The 24,368-nt window shown below is 43.2% G+C and overlaps 1 protein-coding gene across 1 annotated transcript in view; it reads left to right on the forward strand.

Annotated features, from left to right (window-relative positions):
- Positions 1-684: 684 nt before the first annotated feature.
- The window catches only part of OPTN (optineurin), a 59,790-nt gene continuing 36,106 nt past the window's right edge, over positions 685-24,368 (forward strand). The window contains exons 1-12 of the mRNA XM_040413204.1: positions 685-816; positions 4,531-4,680; positions 5,749-5,924; positions 8,139-8,306; positions 8,951-9,027; positions 11,871-12,005; positions 12,955-13,060; positions 13,284-13,399; positions 14,961-15,110; positions 15,487-15,559; positions 16,616-16,774; positions 19,573-19,706. Of these exons, the coding sequence (XP_040269138.1) occupies positions 4,542-4,680; positions 5,749-5,924; positions 8,139-8,306; positions 8,951-9,027; positions 11,871-12,005; positions 12,955-13,060; positions 13,284-13,399; positions 14,961-15,110; positions 15,487-15,559; positions 16,616-16,774; positions 19,573-19,706 (1,433 nt within the window). The 5' untranslated portion in view covers positions 685-816; positions 4,531-4,541. The remainder of the gene's footprint in view (positions 817-4,530; positions 4,681-5,748; positions 5,925-8,138; positions 8,307-8,950; positions 9,028-11,870; positions 12,006-12,954; positions 13,061-13,283; positions 13,400-14,960; positions 15,111-15,486; positions 15,560-16,615; positions 16,775-19,572; positions 19,707-24,368) is intronic.

The raw sequence follows: 24,368 nt of genomic DNA on the forward strand, positions 1-24,368 counted from the left end.
TGAATAACGGAATGCCTCTAAAGGCATTCTGTCATGGACTTGCGTTATGGTCCGTGGTAATGGAATCCATAACGCAATTCAGCATATACCACAACCCAAACATGAACTTCAAATTATGAAGTTCGCTCATCCCTATTTATAATGAAATAAAAGTTATGTACTAAAATACTCATCGTTGCTAAGACACGCAGGGTATTTATTGCCTAACTGGCAACTGGAAATCACTGCATGTGTTTTGGGCACGGGTTTTTCCACTGCGACAAAAAAAAAAGATTTGCATAAAATCATCTACAGATAGTACAATAGGTAAATGTTAAGCATAGCCTGAACCACGTGAGCTTTACTCCAGTGTTGGACTTATAGGGGGAGATTGATCAAAACTGGTGTAAAGGGAATCTAGTTTAGTTACCCATAGCAACCAGATTCCAAATTTCATGTTACAGACTTACAGGGGATCTCTAAAATATAAAAGGTGGAATCTGGTTGCTTGCTATAGGCACCCTGACGCTTGGAGCAGGTCTCGGCAGTTCGGCATAATGAATATAATAAGGGCAGCACTATGCCCTCATCACCTCCCTCCAGAGCACTCCGCTCCATCCCTACATAACCTTCCCAGAGTGCTAAGCGGCCATCACGTCACCCAGCAGTCAGCCAATCACACCTAACACACTGCTAATCACGTGACTCGACCATGCCTGGGAATTTCCCTTCGCCCTGCTATCTGCGCGGTCATGTGATCACACGTCACATGGGAGTGTGTCCCCGAGTGTTGTGAGTGGAATGTTACAGAGAGTCTGGATGACAAGGAGGACGCAGGTAAGACGCCCCGACGGCCCGTACACATCCTTCCCGGTACCGGAACCTGCCCCGAGGGCGCCCTGTAGTATTTAGAATGGGGGCCAGGGAAGCCGTGGCCTCTTATGCAGCTTGTTTTATTTACTTCTGCAAAGCAGGAAACGAAACTGATGGGAGGAAAGTGTCATCATGCTGTGGATGTTCTGCTAACTAGCTGAGGTCATGGAGCAGAGCGCCTCCCTGTGGTAGCACCTCTACTGTGCTCTCCATTTCCTTATTGAGGCATTATTTATTAGATGAGATTGGGTTTTATGGAGTTTTTCCTGTTCCTGATTCCATTGTTTCCTGGATACAAGAGAAATGTTTTCTCTGTATAAACAGTAACAGGGGTGATCTGGTTATTTATTATTGATGGTCTATCCTCAGGATAGGTCATCAACACCAGACCACCATAGATCGGTCACGTGGCCATTCATGTGACTAGGGCTGAGCTGCAATACCAAGCGCAGCCACTATCCAATGTACAGCGCTGTAGGCCAGGTAAGGGCTGCAGTCTCCTCAAACTGCTGATCGGCAGGGGTGCATGGAGTCAGAACTCCACCTATGTGACATTGATCACTTATCCTGAGGACAGGACATCCTTATCAACTTCCCAGATAACCCCTTTAACAGGGCTGTCAATGTGAACTGATCAGTTTACAGTTTTTCTAAGTGTCGCCAGTGTTGGATTAGTTGGTAGAAGGTATTACTGGTCCTCAAGGGACCAGTATTGGACTGGGGTGCCTAGGTCCCTCCAGTAAACTACATCCTGGGGCCCACTGCACAGACACATGCAAATGTTTCCTCATACCCTGCAGCCGCTATCCAAAAGACTGGCCTGTATTGGCAGACTTAAAAAATGAGTAATTATTATAGGGAACCTGTCACCTGGTTTTTGGGTATAAAGCTGAGGACATGGGCTGCTAGATGACTGCTAGCACATCCGTAATATACATTCCCCTTAGCTCTGTGTGCTTTTATTGTGTCAAAAAAACTATTTTATATATATGTAAATGAGGCAAGTAAGGAGCCCAAGGGGCTGTTACTAACGTTTCTGGAGCCCAGCCTTGCCCACTGTGAAGGAGCCGAGCACTGCCTGCATCCTCTGAATCTCCTCCTGGCTCCCCGAGCTCACATAGTTGAAGCACCGTAATCTCGCGCATGGCGGCTAGCTCATGCGCAGTTCGTTCCCTGAGGCTGATGCCAGCACAGGGAATGAACACCATGCCGGCACTGCGCATGCGCTACCTCGCGCATCGCGAGATTACGGCGCTCTAACTTTGTGACGTCGGGAGAGCAAGGAGGAGATTCGGAGGATGTGGGGCAGTGCTCGGCTCCTTCACAGTGGGCAAGGCTGGGCTCCAGAAACGTTAGTAACAGCCCCTTGGGCTCCTTACTTGCCTCATTTATTTATATATATATATATATATATAATCGTTTTTTTTTTTTAGCAAAATAAAAGCACTGAAAGCTATGGGGAATGTTTATTGCGGACGTGCTAGCGGTGATCTAGCAGCGCATGTCCGCAGCTGTATACCCAAAATCCAGGTGACAGTGTCCCTTTAAGTTGTTTTCCGGGATCAGCATACTGATGGCCTATCTTTATGATATCAGATCAGTGGGGGAGTCCTAAACTCAGCACCCCCAGGCTAGCCGGCTAATACCAGCGCTGCAGGCTCTTCAGAAGTATTGGAGTTTTGTCCCTCTCATTTGAATAGGAGCTCCACCGATTCCATATGTGGTGTGTGCAGGTAGACGACCAAGCAGGGGCGTAGCTATAGGGGGTGCAGAGGTAGCAGTCGCTACCGGGCCCAGGAGCCTGAGGGGCCCAAAGACCCTTGTGGTGCATAAGAAGACACCAGTATTATAGAAAGTGCATGCTGGTCAAGTTATACCTCTGGCTCAAGGTGGTGCCGTTTCAATTTTTGCCTCGGGCAGCACGAAGGCCTTGTGCTTCCTGCCCCTGGCCACAAAGCACTGAGGGAAGGGGGCCCCAAGCTGAACATTTTCCCCCAGGCCGCCCCCCTGACTTGAGCATCGGAGCAGTTCATGCTGAATCGCGCAGGGCAAAGGCATTTTCTGGAGTTCCCATGACGAACTGGGCTATCCATAGGGCAGCCAGCAGTAGCCTGTAAAACGGCTAGGGCAGCGCTAAAGCCCTCCCATCAGAGTCGGTGACGTCACCGAACACACTGCTGGGTGGAAGCCTTCGCCCAGTGTGTTATAGTTAATAAAAGAGCCCTTGCCCTGCTCGATCCTGCGCAGGGCAAGGGAGAGCATCGGAGCATGAAATGCTCTGATGCTACCAACATCAGGGGGGGGCTGCCTGGGTGAAATTATGGGTATGTCCGGGTTCAGCTTTGAACCCGGACAACCCCTTTAATATGCCGATCTCTGAAAACTCTTTTAAAGATGACTTTCTCTGAACACGAGACTGAGGATTGTTTAGTTTTCCATATTTAATAGTTTAATAGAGAGTTTGTAGGGGCACAACTGATCAGCGAGATATTTCAGGGCTGGATTTTTCTGCGAAAATACCATAAAAGTCCTTCATGATAGAACCCATTTAAAGGGAATCTGTCCCCCACAACCTCCCTATCCGGCGGTTTGCATAGACACGTAGCTGTGCTTCACCTGATTAAAACGCTGTTGTACTTTTGTTCATCTGAGGCTCTGTTCCCGAGTTGTGATACTTTTTCTTAATATGCAAATAATTGGGAGAAACAGGGGTGTCACCTTTGCTCTCATTACACCCGAGCTCTGCTTTCTGTGGTCCGCCCTTCCCTCGCTGCTCTGATCGATAGGCCAGGCAGTGGCAAAGCCTCGAGGGAGGGTCTGGTCACAGAAAGGAGTGGAGCAAGGATCAGCAACCTTCAGCACTCCAGCTGCTGTAAAACTACCACTCCCAGCATGCAAACATGCTTGGCTATTCTTCGAACTCCCACAGAAGTGAATTACACATGCTGGGAGTTGTAGTTTCTGAACAGCTGGAGGGCCGGAGGTTGCTGATCCCTGAACTAGAGCAACAATGCATAGTAAATGTAACATAAAAAACCACACACATTAGGGTACATATACACACAGGGACACGTACCCCGTGCTGGGTTTTTATCGAGAAAGGATATGACATGACTGTCCAACCAGCAGCACTGTGCAGACTCTGAAGTTCAGAAAAATCTCTTCCCTCCTCCACTGCTGTCAGTTTGTAACGTCTTTAACGTCTGCGTTCTGAAAGGTGTATATCTCTCTTGTAATGCTCACTTTTCACCACCAGATGGCACCGTATTACATATAGACTGTCTAACGTACAACAGCCCAAGGATGAGAGCCCCACCACAGAGACGAGGCACATGGGGGAGGATTTAACCACATACCCTTGTGTACACCCATGTGGAAGGAGGAACACATTGTAAATTGTGTTCTGTTAGGACTCTTGAAGGGTCAGAATCAGAGAAGGCAAAATACTTGACATGTTGGGCATTAGAACAATAGCAGCACACAGAATAGTCCTGTATTTGTTATAGTCAGTCATACTTGATCAGTGGTGGATTACAAAATCATATGGTCACATTGTCCTTTGTGACTTGTAATCTTATGCAAGCCTTTGTGTGATCACGTGGACTATATTATACCAATATTAGGGTGGGTGTATGTGTGTCTATGGACATGGACTAAATGATGTGTTTTCTGTTTCAGTTACTGTGGTGATGGCTGACCAGGCCCCTGGGATGGCGACGATGATGAACGGACACTCGGACCAGTCTCAAAGTAGCCTTTGTAACAAAAATGATACTGAAATGCTGGAACAGATTAAGGAGCTGCTTGTGGAAAACAATAAATTAAAGGGTAACCAATAAATTGTGTTCTGTATCAAAGGGGTTGTCCGGGTTCAGAGCTGAATCCTGACATCCCCACATTTTCACTCTGACAGCCCCCTGATGTTAGCATCGGATGCTCTCCTTTGTCCTGTACTGAATCGCGCAGGGCAAAAGCATTTTATGGGTTCCGGTGACGCACCGGGCCCTCCATAAGGACTGCTAGGCGGAGGCTTCTGCCCAGCAGTGAGACCGATGACGTCACTGGCACTAATGGGAGGGCTTTAGCGCTGCCCTAGCCTGTAAAACATGTAGGGCATCGCTAAAGCCTGCCCATCAGTGCCGGTGACATCACCGCTAACACTGCTAGGCGGAAGCCTCCGCCTAGTAGTGTGTTATTATAAACAAAAAAGTATAAAATGCTCCGATGCTAACATCAGGGGGACTGCCTGGGTGAAAATGTGGGGATGTCTGGGTTCAACTCTGAACCTGGACAACCCCTTTTAAAGCAATGTTGTCAACTTAAACATGTATAGCAATATCCACAGGATTTGCCATAAATGTCTAATAGATGTGGGTCCCACCTTGAGGACCTGTGGAGTGTGGGGTTCTCCCCAGTCCATCTATTGGAGATGAAGAATGGTTGGAAGGGTAATCTAATTCACTGCTCTGGACTTGCTTACTCAACTATTTTTGTAACTCCCATAACAGTGAATGTGTGCAGCCATCTCTCGATTCATTCTCTATCTGGATGAGACAGTTGCTGCACCAGGTGGGTCGGAGGTTGGGGCTCCCCCGTTCTTCACATAGGTGCTAGTCTTAGGGATGTAAGCCTCAGTCAGAATTGTTAAATTTGACTTCTTCCGTTGTATTTTATCACCTTACTTATCACAACGGCTGAAACCTGCCACATCCTTCCTCAAAGAAATGTATTATTTTGAACATTTCCTGACAATGGCTGATTTTTCTTCCTTCACATTTGAATTCTAAAGAAAACAACTTTCTACTATAAAAAAAGTTTACCTGGTTTTGGGCCTTGAATATTTCATCTTATTTTTGGTATATTTTAAGATTGTTTAATATTATTTATCATATTTAGAAACCATGAAGGAGAAGAATCAGGAAATGAAGGAACGTCTTGAAGAGCTCTTAAAGAGAGAAAAACTGAGGGAGGAACAAGGACAGTCTGAACCCGGAAATATAGAAGCAAAGCAGCGCTTGTGTGAACTGAGTAATGAGAATGAACTACTGAGGAAGGAAATACAGCAATTAAAGGTACAAGATAACCGCCCTGCTCAGGTGCCTGGCACTAAAGTCTCATTATGTCACAGGAAAAATAGTGGTATCGATTACCTAATATTAGCAAATCTTTGTTTCTTTTATACGAGCGCATTTACACTCGCCTAAAGAATTATTAGGAACACCATACTAATACGGTGTTGGACCCCCTTTTGCCTTCAGAACTGCCTTAATTCTCCGTGGCATTGATTCAACAAGGTGCTGATAGCATTCTTTAGAAATGTTGGCCCATATTGATAGGATAGCATCTTGCAGTTGATGGAGATTTGAGGGATGCACATCCAGGGCACGAAGCTCCCGTTCCACCACATCCCAAAGATGCTCTATTGGGTTGAGATCTGGTGACTGTGGGGGCCATTTTAGTACAGTGAACTCATTGTCATGTTCAAGAAACCAATTTGAAATGATTCGAGCTTTGTGACATGGTGCATTATCCTGCTGGAAGTAGCCATCAGAGGATGGATACATGTTCTCATTCTGTTTACGCGAAATTCGGACTCCACCATTTGAATGTTTCAACAGAAATCGAGACTCATCAGACCAGGCAACATTTTTCCAGTCTTCAACAGTCCAATTTTGGTGAGCTCGTGCAAATTGTAGCCTCTTTTTCCTATTTGTAGTGGAGATGAGTGGTACCCGGTGGCGTCTTCTGCTGTTGTAGCCCATCCGCCTCAAGGTTGTGCGTGTTGTGGCTTCACAAATGCTTTGCTGCATACCTCGGTTGTAACGAGTGGTTATTTCAGTCAACGTTGCTCTTCTATCAGCTTGAATCAGTCGGCCCATTCTCCTCTGACCTCTAGCATCCACGAGACATTTTCGCCCACAGGACTGCCGCATACTGGATGTTTTTCCCTTTTCACACCTTTCTTTGTAAACCCTAGAAATGGTTGTGCGTGAAAATCCCAGTAACTGAGCAGATTGTGAAATACTCAGAGCTGCCCGTCTGGCACCAACAACCATGCCACGCTCAAAATTGCTTAAATCACCTTTCTTTCCCATTCTGACATTCAGTTTGGAGTTCAGGAGATTGTCTTGACCAGGACCACACCTCCAAATGCATTGAAGCAACTGCCATGTGATTGGTTGATTAGATAATTGCATTAATGAGAAATAGAACAGGTGTTCCTAATAATTCTTTAGGTGAGTGTATTTGCTATGATGTAACTCTCAGTCGAGTCACATTATTCTGACCACCAGCTAATATCCAGAGTAAGCGGAGTGTGCAGCACAGACAGCAGCAAGATGGGCTGTGAGAGATTCAGTAAGATCCTGGCAGGTTGTCACAGGTATCTGGGGCCATGCTGACTGCAGTGGCACGTGGTGCTCCGCAGTTTCCACATCACTTCTTCACAATGGTGCCATTTGTCCACTCACTATACACTTTTACCACAACAGCACATGAACGGTTGACAAACTACAGTTTCAGAAATACCGCCACCCTTGGCTCAAAAGCAAATAATCATCCCTTTTTGCAACTCTTATAAATCTTCCCTTTTACCCATGACAGTAACGAGGGATAAGTGTGCAGACAGCCTATCGCACACCTTATATACTCACCAAGCCATCTCATCACATGTGACTTCCATCATGAGCTACATGTTACCCACATCAAAAGTAGGAAGTGGTCATAATAATGGGACTCGACCATGTATGATTGGTTCTGAAACATCAGAATATATTACTGCTACTCTATGCACTTCAGTTTCAAATGTTCACAGTAAAGTTAAAAAATGTGTGTTCTGACTTTTATTTTAAGCCTTTAATGGTGTAAACAATGTGTTTTATTTGGTCTTGATTTAATTGTGTCGCAGCTTCAATGCAGACCAATATGTCTCCATGGGAGCAGACTACAAAAAACCCTGTGGAGTCTGATTCTGTAGTCCTATTTCTTTTTCTCTGTCTCCTACATCTTGCTACCCCACAGAATGGACACCAGCAAGAAGGGACAGATAACAGGAATCCTGACTACACACACATGATGTCTACGTAGTCTGTTACCGTGGAGACACACAGGTCTAAATTGTAGATGCAAAATGGGTCGATATTTTGCAACAAAAAAAAGTAGCTTGTACAGTAAACATAGCCATTTTAGTTTTTATGTTAGGCATGACTTTCTTAGTCTGGTGCAGTGTTCATTTAATGTTACTAACTGAAAATGTTATGATTTCTGTGTGTGTTAATCATTTTTAGACATCGTCTGGCTCTGCTCTTGAGAACGAAGAAGAAGTAAAGTATCTGAAGGCTCAGCTTGTACGTCTTCAGGCTGAGAAGGCTGATCTTCTTGGGATAATATCAGAGCTGCAAGTAAAACTCAGCAGTTACACGTCTGAAGACTCATTTGTTGAAATCAGAATTGCAGTAAGTTGGAACAGATTTTGTGTTTATGTGAATTAATAAAAGGTTGTCACAACCCAATAAGGCTACTTTCACATCTGCGCTTTCCCTTTCTGCTATTGAGATCCGTTTTGTCTCCATTCATTGTTAATGGGGACAAAACTGAACTGAATGAAACAGCCTGCACTAGAATGCATTCCGTTCCGTTTGGCTGCGTCCCTATCGCGGACAGGATAATGCTGCCAGCAGCGTTTTTCTGTCCGCGATGTGGTGCGGAGCATGACGGATCTGTAATGACACACAATGTAAGTCAATGGTGGCAGATCCATTCTCTCAGCCACAAAATAAAACTGATCCGTTCCCCATTGACTTTCAATGGAGTTCATTACGGATACGTCATGGCTATGTTAAAAATAATACAACCGGATCCAGTCATAACGGACGCAGACGGTTGTATTATCATGACGGAAGCGTTTTTGCTAATCCATGATGGATCCAGCAAAAATGCTGGTGTGAAAGTAGCCTAAAATGTATATGAGGTCACATTTTAGAATCCGAAGACCAACAATGTTTTGTCTTCTGATTTATATATTACATGAATACTAGGCAGTTATTTGCTTGTTTTGTCAATGTATACGACCCCAAATATTAATATTTTTATTCTATAGGGAAAGGATATTGGTATAGACATCAAGGAAGACCAACTAAATGATACAGAGTCAAGTCATGATATTATTTCATACAGGTATGATCAAATATATCATTTGTTAATCATTCTTTCATTTTCCTGTATTAGAAAGGGTCTGTCACCTCGATTTCGCCTATTAACTGAATGCCAGTAGACTTGAGCACAATGAAACATTCCTTTGCTTCTTTTTTCACAGTTTCTTTCACCCATGAAAAAAGCTTTGGGGGTCATTTATCAAGCTGGTGTAAAGTAGAACTGTCTTAGTTGCCCATAGCAACCAATCAGATTCCACTTCCCATTTTGGACAGCTCCTTTGGAAAATGAAAAGAGGAATCTGATTGGTTGCTATGGGCAACTAAGACAGTTCTACTTTACACCAGCTTGATAAATGACCCCATTTGTTTCATATACAAATTAGGCCCCACGTGGCCAGGTGGGTGTTCTCCTTCTCATTGCCCCTTACTGATCGCATCTTCTCTCATTTGTGCTGTAATGTCCTATGGTGCTAACCAAGTTATTTTTCTTGGGGACAGGATCACTGAAAAAGGAAATGTGTGCTTTAAATCATGTTTGTGTGCTACAGTCTATTGGCATTAGGTTAATAGGCAAAATCAAGGTGACAACCTCTCTTTAATAATCAAGCATACCTGTAATATATCTTCATGTATGGGTATTATAATGATATCTAAGGTTGTATTCACATGTAGCAGTAGTTTGCCTTGAGTTAAACAATCATGAGGCAAAAAGTTGATGTGCATTTATGGAAGTGGCAGTTTTTTCCCCTCCCTGTACCCATAGCTGTTTACAGGAAGTAAAAAAAAAAGCAAAGATATAAATGTAAAAATTACAGGTTTTACTTAAAGGGATTCTCTGGGAATTAAGAAAATGAAAATACTTAAATATTACTTCATTATAAATATATTCCCAAATACCTTACATTAGTTAAAAAGGCTCATTTTGTCTGGGGAGCAATTTTGTCTGTCCTATTAGTACACACAAAACTTGTCCTAATCACACTGGAGGACAAGTTACTTCACAACACTGAGGTAAAGAGCTGCCTCATCCTTCTCTCTGCTCTACTTGTCAGGGATTATGATCCTGAATACAGTTTAATGTGGTCATCAGCTGAATCTCTGTAGAAATGGAGTTCATGAGCAGATGTGGCTAATGAGCAGCAGCACTTGTATGCAGTCTCCATTACCAGTCTGTCCTGTCCATCCTCTCTGTACTTCATGTCTCCTCATGGACTCCATTGTTACAGAGATGCAGCTGAAGATCTTATCAGTTGTATTCAGGATCATAATCTGTGACAGGTAGGAGAGGAGGATGAGGCAGCTCTTTACCTCAGTGTTGTGAAGAAACTTGTCCTGCTGTGTGATTAGGACAGGTTTTGTGTGTACTAATAGGACAGCGGCCATTTTTTTCCTCCTAATCATTGATCCCTAGACGAAATGAGCCATCATAACTAATGAAAGGTATTTGGGAATATATTTATAATAAAGTAATATTTACGTATTTTCATTTTCTTAATTCCCAGAGAACCACTTTAATGTTTTCCCACAAAATATATATGTGCTCATCTTTCCCAGCTCTATAACATTTCAGATTGTATTGCATTTTGTTGTGACAGGTCCTTGTTAAATGCCATTGGATGTTCTCCTGTGAGTCTCTGAATGCCATTTAAGTAACACTCCAACTAGTTCAAAACAAAAAAGAGATGGAGACAGCACGTCCGTTTCAGCTATAGAGCCTTTTTTTCAAGGCTCTATAGCCGAAACGTTGCATCTGGAATAAAATACCAAGAAAAGGACGTGCTGTCTCCACCATCTCTTTTTTTTTTTTTTTTTTTTTTTTTTTTTTTTTGGATTACCCTACCGATTTACAGGAAAGCTTACCACTTTCTCTGGAGACGTGCACCCACCGCAGACTACTAGGTGTGCTTTCCAAACCCCTCTTTTACCCCAACTAGTTCATCATGCTTTGCAATTGTAAATATTATTATTTTTTTTTCGTAGGTAGGTTATTCTAGTGTCTAAATGTAGCCGTAGGCTACTTTCACACTGGCGTTTTGGCTTTCCGTTTATGAGATCCGTTCAGGGCTTTCACAAGCGGTCCAAAATGGATCAGTTTTGCCTTAATGTATTCTGAATGGAAAAGGATCCGCTCAGAATGCATCAGTTTGCCTCCGTTCCGTCTCCATTCCGCTTTGGAGGCGGACAGCAGCGTTTTGGTGTCTGTCTGACGGAACTGAGCCAAACGGATCCTCTCTGACACACAATGTAAGTCAATAGGGGCGGATCCATTTTCTATGACATAATCTGGCACAATAGAAAACGGATCTGTCCTCCATTGACTTTCAATGGTGGTCAAGATGGATCATGGCTATGTTAAAAATGATACAAACGGATCCGTTCTGAACGGATGCAGACGGTGTATTATCTGACCGGATCCGTCTGTGCAGATCCATGACGCGAGTGTGAAAGTAGCCTTAGAAGGAAAGCTTTTAAAATTATTGCAAACGAAAAGTGTTCAGTGTTTTCATGAGCAAGTGTCTAACAGTTGGTTGTGAACCTTGCTGTAATATAAAGCCTATAAAGAAGAAGCACTGTAGAAAAGGAATGGCTTTTTTTATTTCTCTCCATTCTATCATAAAACTACACTAAGGTATCATGTGGACTATTAGAATGCTAATCTTTATAAAGTCTATATATATATATATGGGGAAAGTACATGTAAAAACAAACTCGGACATTACAAAGTAACAAACTAATCAACAGCTCAAAAAATAGGAGTGAGGGTCCTTGCAAGAGCTTAAAATATTATTGTGCAATGCTATTATGTCTTGTGCCCCCTATTCTGTTGCTGATGAAGAGGTTGAATGGTAATATTGTACATTTCAGGACAAGGTCTTCTGATGCTGAGAACCATGAAATGGAAACGGAGGAACTGGCAGTGAGCAAACTCCTTCACAGTTTGCGGGAAGAAACCGAAAAAGTAGAACAATTGCAAAAGCAGCTAGCAAGTGCAAATGAGAGGCAAGTGGACTGTAACTCCAAGGGGTTGTCTCTTACAGGGGATTCTAAGTTAACAAGAGCCGTATTTGGTGTCTCTGATGTTTGACTTTGAACGGAAGGGCAGTGGACATACTCAACCACTCCATACAAATACTCCTCACCGCAGTCATGCAGTTCAGAGGAACATCAGTGGTGGGGAACCATGTGAATTGGTGATAAATGTCATTTGTCAGAAAACCCCTTTAAAGGGGTTATGAGACATTGGTAGCATATCCTAGTGATATACCACCAATGTCGAATAGGTGCATGTCCCACCAATCTCCAGAACGGGACCCCCAAAGTGAACGAGAGCGCACCATGCATGCTCAGTGTGCTCTCCATTTACGTTCTCTGGGAGTTCGAAAATAGCCGAGTGAGTGCGCTCTGCTATTTTTGGAAGTCCCATAGAAATGAAGGGAGAGTAGCGCAAACATACACAGCCGCTTCTTCATTCACCTCTATGGGACTGCTGGAAACAGCTGAACCAGTGCTCTGCTATTTTCAGAACTCCCATATCAATGAATGTAGGGTGGTCGTGCTTGTGCGGTTCACTCGTTTACTTTGGGAGCCCTGTTCTAGAGATATGTAAGAGTCCACCAATGTCTCAGATGAGACAACCCATTTAAGTCCAGAGGCGTTCGTTAGACTGGAGACTCGAGTTTCATAGTTTGTACCACAAGCAGTGATCTAAAACCCTCTATATTTTATAGAATGTTTCTAACAGCTAGCACTTTGTGTGGATATGGGCAGCTATAAAAAAAAAAAAGGGTAGATCAGATTCACTATATGCATATTAGAAAAGATGTTGGTAATTCGCAGTAAAATTCGCACATGTAAAATGTAAACGTGAGAGTAATACACTGGTTTCAATTTGATAATTTTAAATAGAATGAAATAGTGAACTATATGGAGTAAACCTCTTTCCCCATAGATTGTCCAAACTGGAAAAGAAGTCATCTGATTTATCAGACAAAGAAACTGAGACAGAAGCGGCAGAGGAGCAGAGTGATCCGAAACGTGCAGAGTTTGCAGAGCGGGTGAGTAGGTTTTATATCCACTAGGTCTGCTATATGAAAGCTAATGTTAGCAACACAATGAATTATAGCCTGTCTTTCGTGCCTCGGGGACTTTTTATTTTTTTAATAACTTGGACATGTGTAACATAATGCGTTATAAAAATGAGGTTGCCGTTTGGAATATGTCTTTTTAGTTTTTCAGTTGGCTATGCAGTTGAGATGACTGAATTTGTCTGTTTTACAGCTGTCTTTTGAAGTGGACAACCTAAAACAGAAGATTGAGGCGCTGAATACAGAGCTTTATGAAACAAGTGAAAAGTTAAATGAAGCCCAACGCCTAAAAAACAATCTGCAGGACAGGTAATGATTTAAGTGATTCATTCATACAAATATATTCCAGGCATCTTCATTGAGATTGAAATTTTATTAGAGTATCACCTTTTCAAAAAAAAAGTATACAACCTGACATAGTGTCTCCCAAACCAGTATTCCGACACCGCCTCAACCCCGACAGGTCTAGGGTGCCTACTCCTTTCCCTGAAATCCTCTATTGCCTGTTCCTTGTAGCTTTCAAGTTCATATTGGCTGGGTCCATTGTTTCATTTATCTTTGCCACACTGTATTTTGTCATTGCTATGATGTGTTATACTGTGTAACATGTTGGTAAAATAATAAAGAGCACCGTCCTCTTTTGTAGCACTGTGCAGAGTGGTAAAACCCGCTCGAGTCACATTATTATGACCACCAGCTACTATCCAGAGTAACCGCAGTGTGCAGCATGAAGCATTGCTAGACGAGCTGGGAGAGACTCGGTAAGGTCCTGGTCAGTTGTCACAAGTATCTGGAGCCATGCTGACTGTAGTGCATCTTATAGCTGCTGGAGGGTGCGTGGGGGAGGGTCATGACGATCGAGGTAGTCCCACAGATGCTCAGTTGGGTTCAAGTCTAGGGAATTAGGGGGCAAACATAGTGCTTTGAAGTCCTAGTCATGCTTTTCCAATTAATGTCAGACATTTGTATCGTTTGACATGTCGCATTGTCTTGCTGGAAGATCCCATCTACCCCCTGAGAACACGATCAGCATGTATGGGTGTATGTGATCTGCAAGGATGAGTTGAGAGTGCCTTCCACATGGAGGAGTGGGCCCAGAGAATTCCATGAAAACATTCCCCAGACCATAACCCTGCCACCGTCAGCTTGTGTTCTTTCAGCAGTGGTTTCTCCTAACGCACCAACGTCAAACGGTTTGATGAAGCAAAAAGTGTAACTTGGAGAAGGCAACCCTTTGCCAATCAGGTCCATTTCTGATACTGCCATGAAAATGTAAGCAATTTCTGCCGATGCAACTTCATTAGCAGAGGTGCAGTGACCGTTCGTCTGTTTTAGAGTTCCATACGCAATAGGGTTCAAAGAACTGTTTTAGATACACGTCTGGTGGCCCCCTGGTTCATTTTGCGCACCTTTGTAGCCGACGTTCATCTCTCACATCAGTGGCACATGGTGCTCCGCAGTTTCCACATCGCTCATCAGTGGTACCATTTATCCATTCATGATACACCACAGCAGCACGTGAACAGTTTACAAACTACAGTTTCAGAAATATCGCCACGCATGGCCTGAAAGCCAACAATCATACTTTTTTTTTTCTTATATCACCCCTTTTACCCATGACAGTAACGAGGGATTAGTGTGCAGACAGCCTATCACACACCTTATATACTCACCAAGCCATCTCATCACATGGGACTTCCATCATGAGCTACATGTTACCCACATCAAAAGTAGGAAGTGGTCATAATAATGGGACTCTACTGCATTGACCAGATACAGTTGGAGAACCATGACAGGCTAGCATACAGTTTCTATAATGTGTTATCTATTGCTTCTTTTACATTTTATTCTATTTTATTCTTGGTTCTAGATGCTCATCACTAGATAAAAAACTTACAGAAAATCAGGCTGATCTGGATGAGAGACAAACGCTGTTATATTCTGTACAAAAACTAGAGCTTCAGGTGGAAAGCCTGCTGTCAGAGATGAAAATGGAGCAGGGCAAGAGAGAAGAACAGCAGTAAGTGCCCGCCAGCAGTAAGTGCCCACAGACTGGGATGTAGCAGGAGTGAGCAGGTTTCTGTATTCTGCATAGAGATGATACAGAGCACCAAAATATCCCAGAAAAGAAATGTCATTTATTCAATATATATTATTAAAAATACAAACATTAATTTAGCAGAAAACAATACTCAGGAAACAGGTTACAATAATAATGTCATATATTCAGTCAATGACATTTCTTTTATGGGATTGTTGGTGCTCTTTATGATCTCTTTACCATTATGTTATTGATATTAAGGCTAGTGGTATCTTTATCATTTCTGTGTTGTAGCAGACTTCAGAGACAGCAATGCTTAATCATTTTAATCTCATTATTTTTTCATTCTTTATAGGAAACTGATATCTCATCTGGAGGCCGCATTGAACAAGCAGAGGGCTGACTATGAGTTATTAAAAGAAGCCGAGGTGAGTACAACTAGTATGTATTAAATGTCTGTTATTACCGGTACTAGCTAAGCTTTTGGTAATGGGGTGTGGGATGAAACTGGGATATGTGGAGGTGCCTGGTACAATAAGAATGTGCCAACTTACATACACTCATAGATTTAAAACAGCATGAGATGAGTCCAAATTAACAGTTCCATACTGTTAGGAGGGGGCCGCGCATGTGCCGTGAGCGGAGGGGGCCGCGCATGTGCCGTGAGCGGAGGGGGCCGCGCATGTGCCGTGAGCGGAGGGGGCCGCGCATGTGCCGTGAGCGGAGGGGGCCGCGCATGTGCCGTGAGCGGAGGGGGCCGCATATATACTATTGGTGTACTACATGGAGCTGCTATTTATTATATGGAGAAACTATATGTACTTTGTGTATTATAGGGAGAACTGTACTATTTACAATATGGCTTGCACTTAGAGGGGCAATGCCATTTTAGGTGGGTTGGCCCTGTCTATATGGCATATTACGGCATACGGATGTAAGAAGGGAGCCCCCCACTCAGGACTCCCAAAATTGAGTCAAAATGGATAGCTGCTCTTGTTCCGACAGACTCGAGCCATACTTGTATTATGTGGATAGCCATTCATCTGAATGCCTGTCATGTACTACTACATAAACCCTGCAGCACGGGCAACACCTGGCTGGCATGGCTTCCTCTTTGTTGGGGATGCTAGGGTGACTGCATTTTGAAAGGACAGTAATAAATAGTTTAGAGCAGCACCAATGCACCTCGTATGACACCCTCGGCATGCAGCAGCTTGTCCAGACCACCAAGCAATGCTTGATAAAGGCCACTGTGTAGCCGTAACGTTGCACTTTTTTGTACATTGTTTCATGGATGTTCGGTGAATAAAGGACCCTCCTTTGGATATGCTGCTGTCCTCTTCTATTTCTTTGCTGCATTTTGAAAGGAGTCTGAGACAACCCAAGATTGTTTTCAGTCTGTGCAAGTGCCATGAAATATATTTTGCTTGCTTCATTTTTCAAATTTTCACAATGATACCTTAGCTTCACTATCTTGTCCGCAGTCTGAAAAGGTGCCAAAAATACAGTTTCTCGGGATGCAGAAAAAACTCGATGACTGTGAGAAAGCCTTGGCTAAGAAGCAGTTTGAGATTGATGAGATAAAAGAGCTGGCTGCCAAATACCAGACAGATTTGGAGACTATCGACGTTCTTCGTGCTCAGGTGAGACCAGTACACTGCATTCTGTTAAATATTAAGGTGTTTCTACACCCTGTGCACTCCATAGAGGGGTCTAGTCAGCGCCTCAGCAATAGTTACTGCTTATACTTACAGCCCCCAGATCCTATTCTTACGTCTGATATTAATAGAGGCAACAGCCTGTAGACATCTGACATTGGTTTGTCTCAGTCATAGCCAAGCTAACGTAGCTAGGGAGAAGAGAAGCTGTCGCATTGATCATGGTGTCTGATCTGCAGGCAGCATGTTATACAGCAGGAGGAGCTGAGGAGACGGATATATACTTTTATTGGAAACATTCAGTAAAACTTGTAATTCACTCTGATTCTGGGGGGCTTCCTTGTATGCGTGTACCCACAGGACTCTGAAGTCCAGAATGAGCAACAATTAATATACATATAATATATATAATTATAATTATATATATATATATATATATATATATATATCTGCTCAGCTCCTCCTGCTCTAAAGCCTGCAAACTGTACACGAAGGTCAATGAACCAGGTTCCATGTAAGCATTAAAATGTGTTGAAATGAGATGCACTCATGCTTTAGAATTAAAAGGGTTGTCCAACTTAGGTTATTCGTACACTGGACCTGTCACGCGACATTCATAAAATGTGTTGCGCTGTGACATGCTACGACACGGCAGTCCCAAATAAAAATAGTGACTTGAGACGGCACTGAAATACATGAGAGATGAACGACTTTCTTGCCAGCCATACCCTAATATGAAAACTTCCCCAGTGCCACAGGCTGCAATGTTGACATAGCCGTTTAAGGCACATGACTGTTGCAGCTAATTACTAGCCTTAGGGTCCATTCACACGTCTGTTTTTTCTTTCCTGATCTGTTCCGTTTTTTCTGGAACAGATCTGGACCAGATCTGGACCCATTCATTTTCAATGGGTCCTGGAAAAAAACGGACAGCACAATGTGTGCTGTCCGTTTCCGTTGTTCCGTTCCGCATGTCCGTTTAAATATAAAACATGTCCTATTCTTTTCCTGAAAAATCGGATCCTGGTACAATACAAAGTCAATGGCTCCGCAAAAAACGGAAGACATACGGATGTCATTCCGTATGTCATCCGTTTTATACGGAATCCGTTCCTGGAAATTACATTTTAATTTTTTTTTTTTTTTTTTAAGAAATCCAAACAACTTTATTTGCTTATTGAAATTTATACATGTTTCCGTTTTTTGCGGATCCGCAAAAAACGGATGACATACGGAAACATTTTCAGGAACAACGGATCCGCAAAAAACGGACAGAAAATCGGATTATAGAAAAATACTGACGTGTGAATGTAGCCTTAAAGGGATTCTGTCATGACATTTTAGGCCTATAACCTAAACATATGGCCAGGTCCGTACTAATAACTTGAATCCGAAACTGTACTTATTACATCTGCCTGTGGCTCTATTAGCACATAAAACAGGTTTTTATAACCTGTCATTCACCTACCTTAGGTGCCCAAGGGGACGTTGCTTCATACAGTGTGCCCGGCTGCACTCATCTCCGTCTGGTGCCCAGCGCCGCCTTACCAGTTGAAATCGCCGCCTTCCTCACCTCAGCCCCGCCTCCGCAATCGTCCGTTCCCTCTGCCAGATCCCGTGCGTGCGCACTAGGCATAACCTGAGGGACCGGACGATTGCCTGTGAATGATTGTCTGTTATAAAAACCTGTTTTATGTGCTAATAGAGCCACAGGCAGATGTAATAAGGACAGTTTCGGATTCAGGTTATTAGTAGGGACCTGGCCATATGTTTAGGTTATAGGCCTAAAATGTCATGACAGAATCCCTTTAACAGTACACGGCATGAGACCACTGCGGCCAGTGATTGGCTGCAGCGGTCATGTGCTGTATAAAGCTACATCACTGCTGCAGAGTGTAAATGCAAATTGGAGAATAGTGGATAGCTACGTAAATGTTGGGGATCTGACTGCTCAGACCCTAGCAATCCAGAGAATTAGGGTCACGTTCCCCCATCCTGATGAAGCTGCCGGTTGGGCATGCGCTCTGCTGCTCCATTCATTCTCTATGGGACTGCTGGAAATAGAGTACAGCGATTTCCATTGGTCTCATAGAGAATAAATGTTGTGGCCGGGTACATTCTTGACCTGTCGCTCTATCAGGATGAGGGAACGGGACTCCAGGAACTCTGGTGGAGTCCCAAGCGGTTTGACCTCCACTCATCAGTTAGTTGAACTTGAAAACTTAGCACAACCCTTTTAAGAGCTAAGTATACCATCTTTTAGCTTTAACACAATTTAGGGCCCTGGGAAGGTTTTCATATACGTCGGAACTGACAGTAAAATGCCTTTTACCTTCTCATGTCGTAGATATTTGGTGTTGGATAACATTTTTTATAGTATACACTGATTTAAAGCATTTATCACCTATCTCTCGCTCGCTGCGTTGCGGAGGGGTTTGTATAGAAGGCAGTTCAGTATGCACACTGCAGCTCTATACAAACTCTGAGAATTATGGAAACAGCAGAGCAGGGGGGTCATTGTACCACTGGACAAGTCACTTTGATTTGGATTATACAGTACATGAGTGCTGCCTCTCTTGTTCTGCGTTTCCAGTATTAATCCAGTAATACCTAGCAGTTCTCATTAGGTTCCATGATCAGAAGTGAAAGGATGTGATGGCATTCATCAGGCACTTTTAATGATTTGATAAATATGTTTTCTTTAGCCATTTGATCTTTCTGTAGGATCATTTGAACGGTTATTGCTCTGTTATTTATGGACCTGTTTTTTTTATCATGCCCAGATTGAGATTTACTGTAGTGATTTTCATGCGGAGCGAGAGGCCAGACAAAACATTCACCAAGAGAAGGAGCAGTTGGCAGCACAGTTGGCATATATACGTCAAGAGAATGAAAAGCTAAGGGAGGAACGGGGAAGGTATATATTGTTTGTGTATATAAAAAATCCTTTATTTTAATTTTTTTTTATTGAAGTGGGTAGAGTTTTGTTTTTTCATTCCTTAGGCTGTGTTCACATCTGTGTTGGGGAGCCTCTTTAGCAGATTTTGTAATATTGCACGGCGGAACCTGACAAGCCCCATTTTAAGTCAGTGGGATGCATCAGTTTTTTTTTGATCAAATAATTTTTATTTTGTTTTTACAAATAAGTGCATTAACAATACACAACTATAACCCCTCCCTCCCCTCCTCCCCCCCTTGTCCCACCCCCCTTTCCCAAAGCACAGTCACTTAGAAGAAGAATTCAGGTATGGTCCATAGTTGTAAGTTCATGGTATTCTTCTTGAAGGCATCACCGTCCAATCTTCCAAGGCAGAGCATATAACTTCATGGATTTCCACATTCCTCATATAACCCCATGACATAAGCATTCAGACATCAACCATCATCCAACCTTTCACCATTCCTTCACATCAATATCCTTCAAATCCTTCATTTCAGTCAAAGTGTACAGTCACATCTAAGATAGCTCATGATACGAGATCCATGAAGACCAAATTGCTTCAAATTTCTTCTTCGAATCCCTTTTTAGGTAGACATATTCCTCCAATTTAACTAATGCATGCACCCTACTCAATACTTCTTGGCAAGTGGGGGCCACCTCATCTATCCAGTGAAATGCTATACATTTTCTTGCCTGGTATAATACTCTCTTAATAGCCAATTTCTTTTTGCACATGATACTCTGCACTTCCACCAGGCCCAGTAAACATATTAACGGATTGACCTCCAAGTTCACTTGAAAGACTCTATTGATGAGTTCCAACACCTCCACCCAATATCTCCTTAAACGTGGGCAGTTCCACATTAAATGAATCAAGTTTGCACCTGATACGTTACAACGTGGACAATTATCATCTATCCTATAACCCATTCTTAATAGCAATGTAGGTGTTCTATATACCCTATGTAGGAGATACAATTGAGAAATCCTAGAAGATTCACTTAATGACAGTGTTGGTAAATCAGTGAGAATCTTCTCCCAATTCTCTTTAGTCAGGTCCTCAATGTCCACCTTCCATTTGTCATATAACTGTAATGGGCTGGATTTGTCAATTTCCTCCCTGAGTGTGTTGTAGTAAAGGGAAATCACTCCACCAGTGGTCCCTGCCCTTGCAGTATACTCAATAATAACGCATCTAGCTGCCTGTTGTATCTTCCCCATTCCTTTCCTGAGTCTGAATAGCATGTCGTAACTGTAAATACACATAAAAGTACCTATGAGGGATATTGAACTCCTGCCTCAACACTTCAAAACTTTTCAGTGCTCCGTTCGAAAACAATTGAGCCATCTTATCCAACCCATATTGGTTCCACTGCTGCACTCCACCAACCTTATCTAATTCAGGATACAAATGGTTTGGCCATATAGGTGTGTGAGTAGTATATCCCATAATGCCCAATTTCTCTTTAGCTTTCCACCAAATTTTGTGCATCATAGATAACACAGGATATTGAGTGCCATGAGAACGAAAAGATCCGTCCTCCAAAGCAGACAATAAACAAGTGCGTAGTATTAAATGTTGAATAATACGGGCTGAATTATTCAGTCTGGACTCGTCTCCCCATCCCCTAAGATGTTGCAACTGGGCTGCAATATAATAAGACCACGGATCTGGCACCGCCAAACCTCCCTGTGTTTTAGGTCTCTGCAGGGTTGAAAGTTTAATCCTCGGCACACCCCCCCTCCAAATCAAATCTCTGAAGATTGCATTTACAGTGTAAAAGAACCTTAGTGGGATCCAAATCGGCGCATTATGGAGGAGATATAGAAGTTTCGGCATTAGTATCATTTTCAAGAGATTAGCTCGACCAATGACTGACAAAGGCAACTTGCTCCAGGCCCGTATCTTCACTCTGAATTCACCTAGCATGGGTATTAAGTTCAAACGTTCATAGTCGCTTAGATTTGTAGTAACCCATACTCCTAGATATTTTAGGGATGACACTACTTGCAACCCCCCTGTATCCGGTAAGGGCCTAATACTTTGGCTATTTAAAGGTAATAGGGCGGATTTTGACCAATTGATGACTAATCCTGACATAGTCCCAAACTGATTAATAATTTCCATTGCGGCAGGAAGGGAACTTTCCCAATCATCCATGAATAGAAGCAAATCATCAGCGTATAACGCCACTTTTTCTGTTCTATGTCCATATTGAAGACCTTTGACCATAGCTGACATTCTCAAGGCCTCTGCCAAGGGCTCCACCGCCACCGCAAAAAGTAGCGGCGACAGTGGACACCCCTGTCTCGTGCCTCTAAATAGCATAAATGGGTCAGACAAATCACCGTTAACCCTCACAGCCGCTCTAGGACATGCATACAACAATTGGACCCAAGAAATAAATTCGGTTCCAAAACCCATTTTCTTGAGCACTAACCATAAATAGCGCCATTCCACACTGTCGAACGCTTTGGCCGCATCAAGAGATGCGACCGCCGCGGTCGAGGTGTGGACATGTGCCGCTTGAATATTCAAAAATAGACGCCTTATATTAACTGCTGTCGACATATTTGGCATAAAGCCTGTTTGGTCTTGACATTGAAGTAGTTATCACTGAGTTTAGACGATTCGCTAACACCTTTGCTAAGAGTTTAACATCAACTGGAAGTAAAGAGATGGGCCTGTATGATTCAGCTTCAAGTATATCTTTACCAGGTTTAGGCAGAAGAGGAATGACCGCTTCATTCATGGATTCAGGGAGCCGTCCCTGTTGCTTAGCCTCATTACAGACTTCAAGTAACTGGGGAAGTAAAATGTCAGAGTATCGCTTGTATACCTCAGCCGGCAAGCCATCCCTGCCTGGGGCTTTATTGTTGGACATTGTTCTTAATGCAATTTCCAATTCCTGAATGGTAATTGGGCCATCTAACCGCGCCTTATGTTCGTTTGATAAAATGCCCAACTTTAGGGGTTGTAGAAAAAGATCAATTTCTGTATCTAAAACACGCAGCCTGGATTTATAAAGTGTGGAGTGAAATGAGTACATGACCTGGAGCAAATTGGTCGGTTCCTTTTGGACAACCCCATGCACGTCCCTCAGGGCCGCGATATACGTAGATTGCATCTGAGCCTTAGATACCAATGCCAAAAGTCTACCTGCCCTCTCCCCTTCCTCATAGAAGGTCTGTTTCTGGAAAAAACGTTTATTTTTTGCTTGTTCTAACAATCGATCATTTAATTTTTGCTGGGCCTCCTTCCATTTATCCCTAGTCTCCACTTGTGGTTTTAGAATATATTCTGCCTCCGTCCCCTCCATTTCCGCAATTAACTTTTGCGTGCGCGCCCTAGACTCACTTTTCTTCTTATTAACTTCTGCAATAAGCAGACCCCTCAGAAACGCCTTCATAGTCTCCCATACCACCAATCTAGACGCAGACGGGAGATTAATCTGGAAGAATTCAGTTAGTTTTACACTAATTCCCCCAGCATCCGGCAGAAGAGGCAGCCAATAAGGATTAAACTTCCAACCCCCACCACCACGTTTACGTGACGCACTAAAATCCAGCACCGCCACCACTGGGGAATGATCCGAAATCCTACGTGGCAAATATTGTATGTCTCCTATATACTGTCCCATAAGAGCATTTCCAACCATGAGGTCAATCCTAGATAAGAAATTATAAGTACTTGAACAGCAAGAAAATTGCTGCACAGACGGGTTTTTCAGCCTCCAAAAATCTAACATCATAGCCTCCTGCATCAAGACTCCAAAAGGCGACGTTCCGCTTGCATGTGAAATTTGACCCACCCCCAACCTATCTAAATTGTAAACAAGGATATTATTAAAATCCCCCATTAATAAAACAGGAGCGTCAGGCACATCCGCAATAAACTGCAGTATCTCTCTAAGCACCCCAGGTGAATACGGTGGCGGGATGTATACACCCACCAGAACACAGGTAGTTGCATATATCACACAGTGTAAACACACGTACCTCCCCTCTTTGTCCACCTTTTTAGTGATGCAGGAGAATGCAATTGATCTGTGTATCAGGAGACTCACCCCCCTTGCATAAGATGAGAAAGTAGAATGATAGCAATGTCCTGCCCACTTAGGAGTAAGCAGATGAATCTGGTCAGAGGTGAGATGAGTCTCCTGCACGCAGCAAACCAACGGCTGATGCTGATTCAAACAATCCATAACTGCTCGCTTTTTTAGAACATCCTTAACCCCGCGCACATTCCAACTGAGCACATTAACCCTTCCTGCCATACTTAGAGATCGGGAAATATATAAACACAGCTATTAGATTTTTAGCACCTGGTAAGCCGATGCAGCAGTAGTTCACTATGAATATAGACAGTAGACCAATACCTTCACGTTCATATACAGTGTGTGCATTCAAGTAAAACATAACCCCCCCCTACCCCCCTCCCCGAAAAACACCCCCCCAACAATGTAAACATCAGTACTCAACACTGCGGCCACCTCTACAACGGGTCCCACTATATCACCTAAAGAAGGCCTGTGGGAAGAAAACATCGTACCCGTTATTAAAGGCTGACGAGTGCCACAAACCTCTTCTCTTGTCTCAGATAGAAGAGAGTAATTCATACCCAATAGAACAGAACGT

This window comes from Bufo bufo, chromosome 1 (genome assembly GCF_905171765.1).
Source record: "Bufo bufo chromosome 1, aBufBuf1.1, whole genome shotgun sequence".
In the NCBI taxonomy this organism is placed as follows: Eukaryota; Metazoa; Chordata; class Amphibia; order Anura; family Bufonidae; genus Bufo; species Bufo bufo.